A 15,914-nucleotide genomic window follows, 5' to 3' on the forward strand; every position below is an offset into this window, starting at 1 on the left:
GTACATGCATACAATATATATATATTGATCACAATCCCACGGGAACCTATTATCAGAATATGCATATTTAAATCACAAATGTGTACATTCATACTGACTAAAATTAAGCATACATTTGCATTCATGTGGTCTAAGATGCCTCACTATATAATTTTAGCACCTTAGCTCACCCTTAAATTAAAATATGTCTTGTAAGACAAGCTGCTTGGTGGCTGAAATAGGGGAGTCTGTGATAGGTGAGACTCACGCAGACGACTTTTAACAAAGCCTGGCTCGATAATTGATTTACAATTCGAAAATGTATATTTCATTTACTTTACATGTTTTATATTTTTTTAAGACAATTATAGATATTTTTAAAGTAATTTTTTTAAATAGAATGTATTTACATAAATATTATAACGATTTAAAATATTCATATCGGGATAATATGAAAAAGATTTAAAAAACATACTCAATTAAGAACTAGAACAAGAAGAAAATAGAACAAGAGACTCGGATTGCTGAAACAATTTTGTCGATCCATGTACCAAAGAGTCTGCATATCTAAACAAAAAAATATTAAATTTTCTTTTGTAAATTCTATTACATTTTATATTATGCTCATTCTGCTTGGGATGAGACAGCATTCCGAATAAGCGGTAAAAAGAATGATAACTATGACTATTCGAAAGGGTTTAAATTAAGTTTATTTGAATAAATGATTTTCTATTCCATATATAAGATACCTTCTGTATTAAACGTATATTGTCTTTCTTACCTTGATTAAAACGTTTGTTTTCTGAAATGGATTAAAAAAAACAATTCTTCAATTCTTGTCTAGGTAGCGAACTTTGAACAAAAGCGAGCACAATAGATCTATACAGGTCGCAGTATTACAGGTCTTAGCACCTGAAAATAACTCAAACCCAACGCAATAAATAATAATACAGACTAAGAATGTCATGCATCTGTTCATATAACTAGCTTTTACCCGCTGCTTCGCTCGCGTAAATTTAACCCCTTACGGGGTGGAATTTATCAAAATTCTTTCTTAGGGGATGGCTACATCTTAGTACCTTTATGCATGCAAAGTCTCAGCCCGATCGGTTTAAAATTGACAAAGTTTCATACAAATTTTCATCCCCTATTTTATCCCCTTGGGAGTAGAATTAATTAAAATCCTTTCTTAGCGGATGCCTACGTCATAAAATCTACCTGCATGCCAAATTTCAGCCCGATCCGTCCAGTTGTTTGGGCTGTGAGTCGATAGATCACTACGTCAGTCATCTTTGAGTTACCACCATCTATGTAGATTTCACTGCCTAATCACATTTCAAAGCAAGATACTTAGCGATTCATATTCATAATAAGCGAAGTCCCCATACAGGAAACATTTTAACGCCTAGCTCCGCAACATGATTTAATATGCATATTTTTGTCTGATTATGAATATGAAAAGTAGTGATTTTCAACTGACATATTTGCTCGTTTGTTCTGAAATACAATTGTGTTTTACACAATTAATTGTTTTGCATAATTGATTGAGGCAAACATTTTCCAAAAACAATTGCTTCGTGCAGTACAGCGTGCGTTCACATTACGTGTAAACTACATTTTATAAATTAACGCTTGTTTAACCAAAATGGTACGTTGAATTTATTTATGCGCAATAATATTTGTGACATAATTAAATTTATATATTTTAGGGTTCACGTATTCTCGTCTACTATCGAAAAGAGGTACCTATTTTAAACTGTCCAACAACGAGGCAGGACTGTCTACCGCTATCTTTCAGACTTTTTCATAGTAAACTTATACCCAACATACAGTGCCATTCCCGAGAAGTAAAATACGAGCTTCTTATACTATAATTTCACAGTCTTAATTTACACCACCCGAAACACACCACCACAGAACAAAGAAGTGAGAAGCTTCTCGTTTTTTAACAAAGCCAGCTGTTTGGCGGCTGAAATAACATTTATTTCAGCGGCCAAACAATTAGCATTGAAGCGGACACACTCACAGATGATTTGTCATTGTACAATTTATTATTTGAGATATCCTTTCAGGATACAACGATATTAAGTGTATTTTACTTTGCAACAAAGTGCTACAAACTGACTTTTGAATATAACTAGTAAATATTTGTTGTTATGGCTTCATATCAAAATGGATCTATAAATTGTGGGAAATATTAATAGTATAATACCTCATTTACTTATGTATAATATAATTTACATAAAAATGATCATTCGGTCACGGCATCACGCGAATACGGCGTTGGCTATTTTATTTTTGTTGTTGATTCTGGCGATGCTGCATCAGTTGCAAGGAACCAACGATTATAGTAAAAGGTAAAAAAGTTACGACACAGGGTTTTAACCAGTAGAAGTCCGGAAGTTCCTCTTTCTTCATTTGTAGAAAAAAAAATGTATACATATATTTATTTGCGAATGTTACAAAAGATAAATGCGTAGTATAAAAGAATTCCCCTCAAAGCGGTAGCTGATGCAGACTGGTTAATAATTGAAACCACTATTAATTTACAATTCGACAATATTTTAATTTCGCTGGACGAGTACGAGTAGTTTTTTCGACTGCCTTTGACGCAAACAGGCGGCGAAAATGTTTTGAAAAACCAGCCACAAATCTCGTTCTATTTTTATTTAGTGCAGTGTGTTTTGAAAGTGTTCATATCAATTTTCTTTGCTCGCATATGTATACTAATTAAGACAATATACTTTTTTGTAAATTTTGTTAGTAAACTTGTTATTTTTGCGAAACTCTTATAATGCTACAATACTTAATGGTCTCAAATTTAATTCATTGCACAGTAAAAACATTTGTATTAAATACGATTTTTTGTATTTACAAATTAAATATTTGTATCAGTTGTGTAATGAATTATTGTGTGTGAGGTATTCTGGGATTGTTATTATTATATCACTCATGCAGTTCTCCATACACATATCTCGAAACGAAACACATCTTAAAAGCATGCTTCCTCATTACTGAAATAGGTGATACAGAAGATTTCGTACAACATAAATACGAATATATTTTGATTATTATTTTAAACGAATATATCATGTTAGTATTCAAATATATAAACTGAATAATTCTACTAAAAGGTCAAACATGTAAAGCCACTGAAATATAGGTGAAAATGCATTTACCAATATTTTCCAGGAATTGATTGTTTTATGCGTCAGTGCTTTTTGAAATGTTAAGTACAAAGCTACTCGGATAGGTATTTAGTCTTTGTTTTTAAACAATTCGACATGCTTTGTTCTGTCATTCGCAGAACCAATCACTTCCCAGTTACACAAAAAGCTACAGAGGACTTCTGTGGAACTATGATGTTAAAATTTTGCTAGAAGTTTTATTCTAAAAAATAGAAGCGTAGTTGGGAAGTTAATTAATTACTTTTACCGTGTTGCAGCGGAACTCAAGAATCTCTGGTACCATTCTTTTGTATACCCAGAGATTAAGGAAACAAAATTAATAAAAAAAATGTATATTATTTATTAAATATTCATTATTCAACTGAAATGCTTTACAAATTTACACATGATTGTATGTAATTACATCTACATAACTTAAATAGCATCTCAAACATCACAAAATACTCTGTTTACTAATCTATTTACTCTTTACACTTTTTTAAACAATTAGTTATTTTCATATAATCTAATCGTATAATACTGGAAGAACTTACTGTACTATGGGAAACATGTATACATATACACCATATAACAAAATAAATATATATTTCGAACTAATAAACGAAATAACTATTATGTGGACCCAAAATAAAAATCCCTCTTGTTGTGGCTCCGTAATTCCAGAACACGTCTATTACCATCTCTAAGAGCATTGGGATTCTCGGCGTCGATATCTCAGTAGAGTTGAGTTCAGTAGGCAACTCGAAGAAAAGGCGAAGCTGGAGTCCAAAAAGCTGTGAGCGCGATAGAGCGAAGTGGTACTTCACTGCGGACCAGAGACTCCTATTATATAAGTCGCAGTTTCGGCCTCACATTGATACCTCATCTTCTGGCAGGACCTGGATACCAGCTTAGTCCTTTTAACTCAGAGACGTACTATAAGAATTCTCGATGATCCCAACCTCTCTGGCTATATCGAACCACTTATCGTTTACCACTTGACTTCGCCTTTTGTGTGTTGCACCAAATATACAACGGACTGTGTTCAGAATAATCGTTCGACATGATGCCTATGGCCTAACGTTTTACCATCGCACCGCTCGTCATCGACAGGGAATTCCCCATGCTGGAACCTAAGTGGTCTCAGACAATGCGGTTTCAGAGGAGCTTCTTCCCGCGTACACTTACATTGTGGAATGAACAAGAAGTTCGACGAGATTTTCTTATAAGAGTAGAGAATGGGGTTTTTCAAAAAGTGTATATTTATATAGGATTCTTATGGATCGGCAATGCGCACGTGACCTGTGATACTAGGGGTGGATACCCTGGTCTTAAAATATTTGCAACCACAATAGCGTATAAGAATATTAAAAATAATTATGTACACTACTGTACAGAGCAGAGGTGAGCAACGCGCGGCCCGTGAGCCGTTTGCGATCCATTAAACCTGTTTATACTTTTATAATATATTATATTTTTATAATAGAATTTATTTTCTCGCATTAGTATATTGTTATAAAATTAAATGTAATAAAGTAGTAGGACATACTAAATCAAACAATTTTTTGTGACGACTTACTTGTTACACTTGGCGGCGTGTTTGTATAGGAATACTTTACGTTTTAAAATTTTTGTGTCTATTATTCAAATTATTATGTGCGGCCCGCTAAAAATTGGTCCATTCATTAAAAAGGTTGTTTACCACTGGTATATAAGCATGTAGCAGCCCTGCTCTACAGGGTTGCTAACGACAACGGTAGGGAGACAGGGGGTGAGGGGGGACACCGCGGTTTTGCAATATACCTAGAATTGTAACTTAATACGCGGTATACACTAATTAAACGCAGTGCAGAACTGAAATCTAGATGCGAACTAGTAATAGTTTCGTGCAAAATTGTAATACGATACGATGGGGGAATAATCTACTCAAACCTATTATATATATATATATTCTAATCTATTCAAAATATTTATTCATGTTTATTAAAAATTCGCCAGTTAAATAGAAAAATAGCACTATACAAAATATACATTTTTACAAGGCAAGCATTTAAAGTTTTTAAATTTATTTAAATGATTATTTTTTCCTTTAAAGTTTCAACAAAAAATTGCACAGAAGTATTATATATCATTTTAAAAGTATTTCGATAATTATTAAGACGGCGTGGTTAATTTAATTGACTTATATAAAAGGAGGCAATCTAGATTCTAATTTTGAAATTTGAAATTTTTATTTATTTTTAAAATCATATTCTCAAAAAAAAATATCAAATTTACTAAGTACTTAATACATGGTAAGCAGAGCTTGTGTCATGGGTACTAGACAACTGATATAAATATATAGATCTTTCTTTTGTAAATGCATACATATTATACAAATATAACTTCAAGCTACTTGGTGGTAGAAATAGATGAGACTTCGTGCTTACCTTCGCAGGTGAGTTTTACAGTTTATCTCTGAAAGCATGATATCTTATGCTTTCTATCCTATATTGTCACACATTCCTATAGAATGGCAACGCATGAGTGGTATGTCAGAGGTACCATGATAACGCGATGTTTGTAGTACTGTTCATGTATATAGGCGACGGTTACCGTTTACCACCAGGTTACCCGTAATATGTTTGTTAATCTAAGAACAAAAAGAACTGAAGTAATGTATTTCATTTACAAGTTAGCCGTAATATGTTTTATGTTTTAAGAACATAAAAAAATCAAGTAATTAAACTAATTCTTTTAATATATATAAAAATAGACATTGTAATTTTATACAACATACCTTAGGTACAAAGTTTATTTAATCACGCAGTAAACACATTCTTACCTATTGAATATAGCTGATCGTACTAACATGACTCTACATGACCCGCGGTACGATTACACATTTGTATACCTAAACGAACCGATAGCGGATTGCAAGTTCATCAGATAACAGATAATTAAAAAGTATCATTATAATAAAATGCCATAAAGTATAAATTAAATCGTGTTTATAATTGAAATTGTTAATCAGTTAAAAATGTTGCAAAAACGGGGAATTACAGTTGCGTATGTTAGATAGGTAATATTATAATGATACTAGCTGTATCGGCAAACGTTGTGTTGCCATATAAATTAAAACCGCTATTAAAAAATGGGGGTTGATGCTAGAAGGGTGAAATTTAAGGTTGTATATATTTTTCTATCCTAAATAATAATAAAATGAAAATAAAATATTATGTCGAAAAAACTTAGGGGTATGAAAAATAGATAGTAGCCGATTCTCAGACCTACTGAATATGCATATAAAATTTCATAATAATCGATTAAGCCTTTTGATGGGAACAAACATTGTGACACGAGAATTTTATGTATAAGATTTTTTTAACATGCGTAAACTTAAAATATGCTGTATTTTAATAAAATATCTCAGCTATACAAAGCAACATTTCCTGCGCTATTGTTTCCAATTTAATTAGATTTCCATATAATAATGGCGCTAATGCGAATCGGGTGCGAAATATATAGAAACCTGGAGAAATTTTATAAAAAAGTGGGTAGATAGAGGGAGTCCCTCTATCTTACATATTTCGGTGTGTATTTCGGTGTGACAATATAGAACTAGGGATTTGGAAAAGTCACAAAACTTCTGTAAAAAACATGACATCTAGGACCCCTTTACAGAACTTTTAGGAGACAACATTTCAAAATCATCCTAAAATTAAAAAATTACTAGCTGTGCCCGCGGTTTCACCTGCGTGAAATTTATAACCTATTATTATATATACACTATTATTATATACTATAATTTATAACCAATATATAATATGTTATTCTAATGTATAGTTAAGTAAGTAAGTAAATATTACTGTAAATTTACATCAAAATCCGTTCAGTAGTTTTTACGTGAAAGAGCAAGAAACATCCATCCATACTCACAAAATTTCGCGCTTATAATATTAATAAGATAAAATTTAAAACGTTATCACCTATGACAGAGAGGAACTGGGGAGAAGGAGGGGGAAATAATGGAAAATGTAAGATATAATTAGCCCTCAACTACCTCGCTTATTTTTAACACTTTGCAACTTACTTTGTAAGTTGCCTTTACTGCAGCGAAATTACTGGACTAAAATGCTTGACACTTTAGAACTTGGTAATAACAACGCATATTAAAGGACATAGCTACCACGGGATCACAGTGTATTTTACGATGTCGGTGGCACAGTTTATGTCTAATGGTGATGTTAACAACGTTTCGGTTCATTTTATGATGATATACTTAAAATGTTTGCTTATTTGTAACTCCACTTTAAACTGCCTTATACTTTGTCCAAAGTCTTACCTGTTTCAACCGCTGAACTGCTTGCTTTGAACGCTATGTTACGGGAAGGGTCTGAAATTACTGGATATTAAGCAGAGCTTCTTAGTCCTTCGAAATGGCAACACATGAAGGGTTTTTTTGAAGAACACATGAAGGTTGATAATGGAATGGTGTACCCGCCCGCGCTAACGGTTTACGCTGGCGTAGCACCAGTGGAGGGTGATAAGATGAGCATGAGGTCAGGTCAGCTAGCCCATCGTGACAAATTCACCAAGAATTTAACACGATGGTTTCCAGGGGGAACCGCATGGAGGTCGACATGACATGGTACATTGTAGCAATGGGGTTATCAATCCACATTACTCACAATCCCCTTCCCCCTACACATGAAGGGTTACACGGGCGTTACGTTAGGATGTAATGCCTTATTTATATACATATTGTTAACTGGATCTTACCAAAAAATATTTTTGTGGTAAATAAAGGTTCTCTACGTCTCTAATAGCTGATAGGGTCAAACAGCAACAACAACCTCGACAACCACACAAATCTGCAATTGCCGATAATCTTCTGAACGCTGGACAATTTATTGGATTAAGATTCCATGCGCTTAAGGTCCTCTCTACTGATCATCACTGATATCAACTAATGATAAAATTGAAATTTTATAGAATCCCAATTTCAATCGAGAGGATGGCTCAAAAGAATCACCTGCGGAATCCAGTCATAAATAAATATAAACAAAGTTCGGTAGCATCAATAATCCATATGTGTACGGATACTGTGAGTGCTGTGTGCCGCGATCTTTCGTAATTCAATATAGTGACGGTACTAGAAAAAACCGCTGGCTCTAACGGACATTGACATCTCTGTTCGTGTCCACGGCTAGTCCAACCTAGTCATAATGTCGACAGAGGTAAATACCTTCATTTGAAATAAAATTATTAACAATATTCAAATATAGCCTATACCCATCAGCTTCTTTATTATTCCATTTATATAAAAAAAAAACCGATGACTAATTCTAGGAAATAATTGCAATATCTAATAAAATACCAATAAAAATACAGAACTCAATTGCGTATTGATAATTTACCTCGACACTGATATCCGAAGTTTCTAGAAAGTTTCGCAGCATAACGATTGTATGATTTATCAATAAATTAATGAGATGTTTACTTAATTCGTTATCAGTCGACTGTAAAGGCGTAATGTATAATGAGTTTATTCATTGTGATAAATATTACGCAAGTTTATCATCAACATAAACATGCTAAAATAGTTATTTTTTCTTCGCATTTCATAATCATCCTCATTGTTCATCGCATTCTGATAAGACTTTATTAGGTGGATAGCATTTTAGTTACTGTAGAGGAAGCGCGACTCTAGACTTATAAAAAGATATTATTTAAAAGTAGCATAATAAAACAAATAAAAATACGTTACTTTGGTATAGAAATACTTTTATAAACAAATGTTTAATTGTAAACAATAATAAACTTTACAGAGGTATTCTTAAAAAAATACATATTATTATATTTAAATTGATTCTTAAATAAATACTGCAATCTTAACATGGCTGGCTATCTTATGACTAATTAAGTTTTTATTTAAATTAAAGGCTTAGTCGGTAAGTACGCGAAATCGGGCGATGGTTTTCAACTCTGCAACAAAAAATATTTATTTATAAATTAAATCACATTAAATTAGTGATCCAGCCTAGATTCACACGGGTGTTATGGACTGTACTTTGGAAATCAAATATGTACAAATTTTCCCTGCTAATGTAACATTTATATGCGAAATATATTTTAATATCAACTAACTATTTTCGGAATTTAATATTAAAACTAATATTTACCTGTTACATAATTAGTTAAATGTGAAATTCAATTTAGTAGCAGATATCTTAATGTATTTCTGAAATTCGGGGTGCTCAGACGTACGAGTAGGTATGCCAGCTCCCACATGCTTATAGACATGAATGCATCATGAATGTCTGAAAATTAACTGAAATACCTGCTACCAAATATGAATACCTGTATCAGACAACAGCCACGTAAGTGCATGTCTACATAGCTTGTTTGCAAATACCACGTACTTAGTTTCATGTTAATATAATGGGGAATTTCTCCTGCAGACGCCTGCATTTCTGCAGGTTCTAGACATAGACGAACAATTTTGAACTATGTTGTTAATATTACCGTGCTTCCCAGTTTAATGTGGTTTATATTAATTTTGCAGTTTGTATTCACACGAAATCTCAAATATGTGATGCTTAATAACATTTACATTTTAATACGTGAAGCATAACTTTGTACCTATTGTTTGTTTTAGAAAAGTCCGCAGACGGTGGAGTATGCAATATCGAACTTTTGTAGTTTATATAGTGAATGAGTGCTTCTTTTTTTAAAATTAATTATTGGATAATACATTGAAAAAATTATAAAAATATAATGACTACCACCTATTAGACTGACACACGCATATACACTCTTTTGTTTATTGTTCAAGTTTGTGGTCAATTTAGAATAGATTATTATTGTTTGGACCGACGATCTGGTCAAGATCGCTGGAAGGCATTGGATGCGAGCAGCGCAGGACCGATCGTCGTGGAGATCTTTGGGGGAGGCCTATGTCCAGCAGTGGACGTCTTCCGGGCTGCGATGATGATGATGATGATGATGATTATTGTTTGTCTTTAATATTATTTGTCTATAGTCTTACTGAATGTTTAATTAATTATGGTTGAATTTCGACCACTGGCCACTACTAGTTTATTCATAAGAGCAACATGCACGTTTCTTGGTCGTACTTCTTGTGATGATTCAAAAATGCTATTAAGTTTACTTGAAGTAATATTATTTCAATTTCTAATGAGAACATCGCGGTTCCAAATGCTAGTTTGAATCTAGCAGATAATATGATCAATTGTTGTGCCACATTACATTTCTGATTGGCTCTCTGATAATGGAAATATCGATAAATAATTCAATTAATAAGCGTGACCGCGTTAGTATCGTCGTAATTTTATGAAAAGGTAGATGAAGGCGTCATATGATAATTGTTTAAGTTTTCTTTAGTTTTTTTAGATTTGTAATAATGACGTTAGAAATAATGGGGTCGGCATATTTGGTGACAAAATCCTCCAACTTTGTTAAGATAAAAAAAAGTCATACGAGCCTACGGCAAGTAAAAAAAATTAACTTACATAGCAGCACACGACGCCCTTGTGATGTTGGTTTGGGCAAAGGACGACTTGAACTCCCACCACATTCTCGGGGGCACAGTCCTCTACCCGCATGCAGATACCACCCTGCCGCACGCAGGATTCCTCCAGGGAGATCACTGACACCTCTGTCAGATTATACCGAGAACCTTTAAATTTAAGAATATGAAAAGATATTTGGAATTCACAACAACTTATTAGAATTGGAACTGATAGTTGGTTTATTTGTTATTTATTTATATTTAATTGAATTTTGTACAATACCTAACATTACAACCAGCTAATATTAGGAATGCAGAGAACACTCGAAAGCGGATTAGTTGTTTTAAATAAAAAATATAGTAAGTAGGTAGAAATATAAATTGTTTGTGTTTTTATGCTGTATAGTCTACATCTTAAGAAGTCAGAATTTCCGATTTCAACTACTATCACCTGGTCAAGTTATAAGTAGAGTCAATTCTATGCTCTCGACACGCTAGATGGTGGTCGTGACGAGCTCTTTCAAAAATGGAGTAATTACTGATTAAGTGTTCAAACTTCATCTGATTATTTTTTTATGTAAAAAAAATAGTCATTGATCAAACATATTAATCAATATATCTTCACGTATAGAATAAAGGGAATGAAGGAATTCATAAAAGGAATAACTAGCTCTTTTGTCCGCTGCTTCCTTCATCTTAACCACGCATTTTGTTACAGTTCTCATTTCACTATAATTTCGAGAATTTCATCCGGTAAGTAATATACAACCTCCATTACATTCACAACGTGCATATTCTACGACTTACTCTAAAGCCGCTTTGGGTAGGTAGTATGCAGAATATTAAACTCCACGAAAGAACCGAGTTGAAATTTTGTAGATTTTATAACTTTCTCAAGTAGATACGTACCTACTACTTGAAATATGTTACGAGAATAAGTTTGGTGTAGCAATGAACCACTGGAATACGAATTCTAGCATCTTTATGGCAAATAAAATAATATGCTCTGACGGTAAATGATAAAATTGCAAGTGGCATTTCAGGCTTTCATAGTTGCTTTCAAATGTTTATATAATATGTTGTCTTTAAAAATTCATTTCGTTGAGAAACAATTTTGTTTATTGTGACATGTTTATTAACGTTACTTTTTGTTTTTAGTTTTATTTCTTTTAATATAATAATAATATTTCCCACAAAAAACAAAGTATAAACTATATAAAACAAAATAAAATATTCCTAAGGGTATACAGATACAGATATAGTATCTATTTGCCATTTCATCTCAAATGCATAAAGCTCGCGCGATGTCCATTCTCCTTTGCTGGAAAAGCGGGTTTATATTGATAAAAATTTAATGAAATCTTTGTGTGTTATCGGGAGAATGTTCGCGGGAATGTCTATCCACTTTGTTGAAAAAACTTTTTTTTTATTCAATTGAAACCTAACCTACATTTCTCAGCTTGGAAAGTATTCGCCCCAGTTCTATCTACATTGATTGAAAATCGAGTTCTCTTATTTCAATTTCAGTTAGTTTTTTTTGTTACCTATTGAACGAGAACTCTATTATTATACAATCTAGGTCGTACAATTTATAACACAAAAATAGGTTCCGTTCCATTTTCCGTTACACATGTACCCTAATATTTATAATTAATACTAGTGGACGGAGTAATGAATTAATCTATGGACTGTAATCAAATGACAACAAAAAATAAAGTATTCTATATATATTATTTCCCCTCTAATATTTAAGTATATGTCTCGCTTCCTTTAGCCTACATGTTGAACAATATTTAATAGCAAATTATTTCAAAATTTAATCCTAATTCCTCCAGCTGTTTTTATGATTTAAGGCGAATTTTCACGATGTTTTCACGACGATATAGATAAAGAGGATAATAAAGATTAGTATTATATATAACGAGCCATTAAAGTATTTACACACGAAATTTGAACAGCCGTGATGTGGTAGAGAGCCGGTAGTCGGTTGGAGGGTACTACTGAAATTAAAAACTCGCGTCAAAATATTCGTCCGACAAATTCTGTTAGTACTTAAGAGGATAAATTCTATATTGTCGTGGATAGAGGCTGTAACAGAATAAGAAGAGTTTGTTCACGCAATAAAATTACGATGTAGGTATTCTTCTGTGATTGTTTTATCTCTATTCACATATATTTCGTGTTCTATCACCCAAGTGCGATAGTAGGTAATACTTTCAGTCGGAAATATTTACGTTCCGGTAAGTTTTACTCTATTATTAAAGTAAATTAAAAGGTACTTATTAATTATTCTAAATATTAATTTTAATTCCAATAACATGCAATCTTTAGTTACTGTAGTAAAATATTAACAGTATATTCACGATTTGTATTAGGGGTGTGTGGGATATGCAGCCTTAATTTTCGTGAATGAAGTTTCATCGATCAATGTAATTTGTTCAAACATCTTTTATATCTGCAAAATTAGATCTACTGAACCACAGCGACGCTAGGTCATAAGTATAAACGAAGTATTTTGTTGTATAATAAGAAACAATCATTTTGTTTACTCTTCTAACAAGTTCCTAGACAATTGGCTATTAAATAAATTAGAAATAAGAATTGAATTTCTATTTGATTACAAGCCAACTCCCGAAGGATTTATTGTTGAAAACGGTTGTTGTGACTTTAAAATGTTTGTTTACATTATGCGATACTGTAAAGAAACATTTTAAAGTGAGTAAGTACTGTAGCGGATCTTGGAATGGAGAAAATATAAAGTAATGCTATTTTTGCACTCCGAGAAAAATATTGTTAATTTAATCTACATTAACATATAATTACTTTAAATAAATGTATCTACATTATATACCGCTTTATTGTACAACAAAACATAATCACATAATAAGTACATATTGTACAGTCAATAAATATAACGAATTATTTATAAAGGTGATTAGATTGATATCATAGTTTAAAATTTTTCTGTTACAATATTTATTGCGCTGAAGGTTATTTTTAATTCAACAGTTCTTATAATTTACTTTTAACAAACATGTATATATATAATTGTATATGTATTTTATACGGGTATATTAGTATGTTTATATATTTGCATATAATAATATTATTTTTCTGTATTTATCCATATTTGTTTTTCTTTATATATTAATTGTTAAATTACACCGCCTTATTATTATCTCTGATCAATGCGACGGTTGACTGGTAGAGAATGCCAACTGTATACACTTTTGTGTGCAAAAGAATAAATAAATAAATATATATTAGACTTCAATATTTTTTCATTGCAATCAAAATTTTCTTATTGCAACATGAAGTGTAAGTAGTGTTTGTATTAACATATTTTCTGTACCATCCAATACAATCTATAGATTTAATTGAGAAGAACTGACAAGAAACTCAACTGATAATATTATATTTTGATTATCAAACTATATGCATATAGATAGTTTTCTATGTTCTTATTTAGTCCTAGTTCTATTTCCTAGATGTATGTATGTTATAGTTTCTACCTACAGAACAAGCTCGAATAGTATCTCTTCGCGACACAATTTTGGCTCCACTTTATCAGACATACAGATATATTCGATTAAAAAACATACTATTCGGCGTTGTATCTTGAATTATTGTTACTAACCACGTTTGTAAAAAAAATATTATCGAGCTTTATTGTAAATTAAACTATCCTAAAACCCAAAAATCGAAGGCATACTAAAATTATCTGCTTAAGAGTTCATTCACAAGTATACACATGGACATAAGAAATATATAAATATATGAATAAATATTTATTAAAGTTTTAATATTTAAGAAACTCTACATATAAGTAAATACATACATGATATTAGATTTCTATTTACTTTAATTTACTAAGAAATCTGTATAAATTTTTAAATAAAAGAACATTATTAGAAGTTATATTGCATCAAACAACGAAATAAAAAAAGCACAAAAATATAGTAAACATACAATTTAGGTAAGTAACACTCGGGCGGCCCTATAACTACCCAATTTATAGCATTAACTAAATGAAAGTAATTATAAAAAAAAATAGAATTTCCAACACCAAAATAATATATATTTTTATAAAGCTTTCAAACAACACTTATATTAACACGTTAAAGATCGCATCCCCACCGGAACGAAATGCAACGAAAGTAAATTTACACCCTGGGACCGAGTGATATCCCGTGGTCACTTTAGTTGAAAAAATCTAGGGGTTAAATAATGTGTACCTCAATTTATTATACACTAAAAACATATTTAAAAATAATATACGTAATTAACAATAAAAAAAACCCGATTCCTATGTGAGAAATAAGATTTCTTAATGTGGTCTTCAACGTGTTAATAATATTATAATTTTATAAAAATTACCTCTAGTATAAAACTGTTTTTGATAAATATTTAAAGTAATATGATGTACAATCATCACATAATTTTAGAAATTTACAGGTAGAATGCAATTAATTCGCCACAACACGCTACATTTATATGTAGCATTAATATAGTGTATTAATTTAAAATTACAATATAAATTGCTTTTGCATCAAATAAAAAATACGCCAGCTATTTACTATTTTTAATTTTATTAAATCAACACTAAACATTACCTATACTTATTTATCTAATCACAAACATATATATTAACTTACCTTGGAAACCAGGTCCTCTGGACTGCAGAGGAGTCGTTGCAACCATTATCAGCACCATTGCAAATACAAAAACTGTTTTAGAACTCATTTTTTTTAAGTTTTTTTATTTAACAAGCAAAATCGGGATAGCGTATGTTCCGTGGCGGTCAGGTTCGGCATATGGCCATGCCGGGCTCGTATCGCTTATATATACAGCTTGTGGATAAACAAAGTGTAGATTCCACATAACACGTTAATTATGTTATTAAAAGTCGCTAATCAGTTTGCTGAATATGTTTTAAACAACAAACGGTATTTCCAATGTAAATAGTTAGTAAATACATTTCTTGGTACGGGTATGTAGGTGTATGTTGATGGTCCATATAGTATATAGTATCATAGGACCATTCAAAAGGATGTCAAACCTCTGTACCCTTTAATTTTAATACCATTTCCCACCCTTCAACAACCTTATCCCTATATACATTTGACTGTTGTAGCGCTATATTTCAGAGACTCCTAATCAATGCCAAAATGACCTATAGGTCCACGAGCTGGTAAACATAAACTGTATACATGACCAGCACATAACGTTCAAGTTAAAGATAATTTGAATACAAA

At 31.8% G+C, this 15,914-nt stretch overlaps 1 protein-coding gene across 1 annotated transcript; it reads right to left on the reverse strand.

The window, feature by feature from the left end:
- Positions 1–8,995: 8,995 nt before the first annotated feature.
- Positions 8,996–15,458, reverse strand: LOC131849340 (uncharacterized). The gene is made up of 3 exons (XM_059199390.1): positions 15,315–15,458; positions 10,661–10,827; positions 8,996–9,113 (listed from the first exon to the last, which is right to left on the reverse strand). Exons 1-3 carry the CDS (start codon positions 15,400–15,402, stop codon positions 9,108–9,110), a joined length of 261 nt encoding a protein of 86 aa, XP_059055373.1. The 5' UTR covers positions 15,403–15,458; the 3' UTR covers positions 8,996–9,107.
- Between the last annotated feature and the right edge of the window lie 456 nt (positions 15,459–15,914).

The sequence above is a fragment of the Achroia grisella genome, unplaced genomic scaffold (assembly GCF_030625045.1).
Source record: "Achroia grisella isolate CSIRO2021 unplaced genomic scaffold, CSIRO_AGI_Agris_v1 utg640, whole genome shotgun sequence".
In the NCBI taxonomy this organism is placed as follows: Eukaryota; Metazoa; Arthropoda; class Insecta; order Lepidoptera; family Pyralidae; genus Achroia; species Achroia grisella.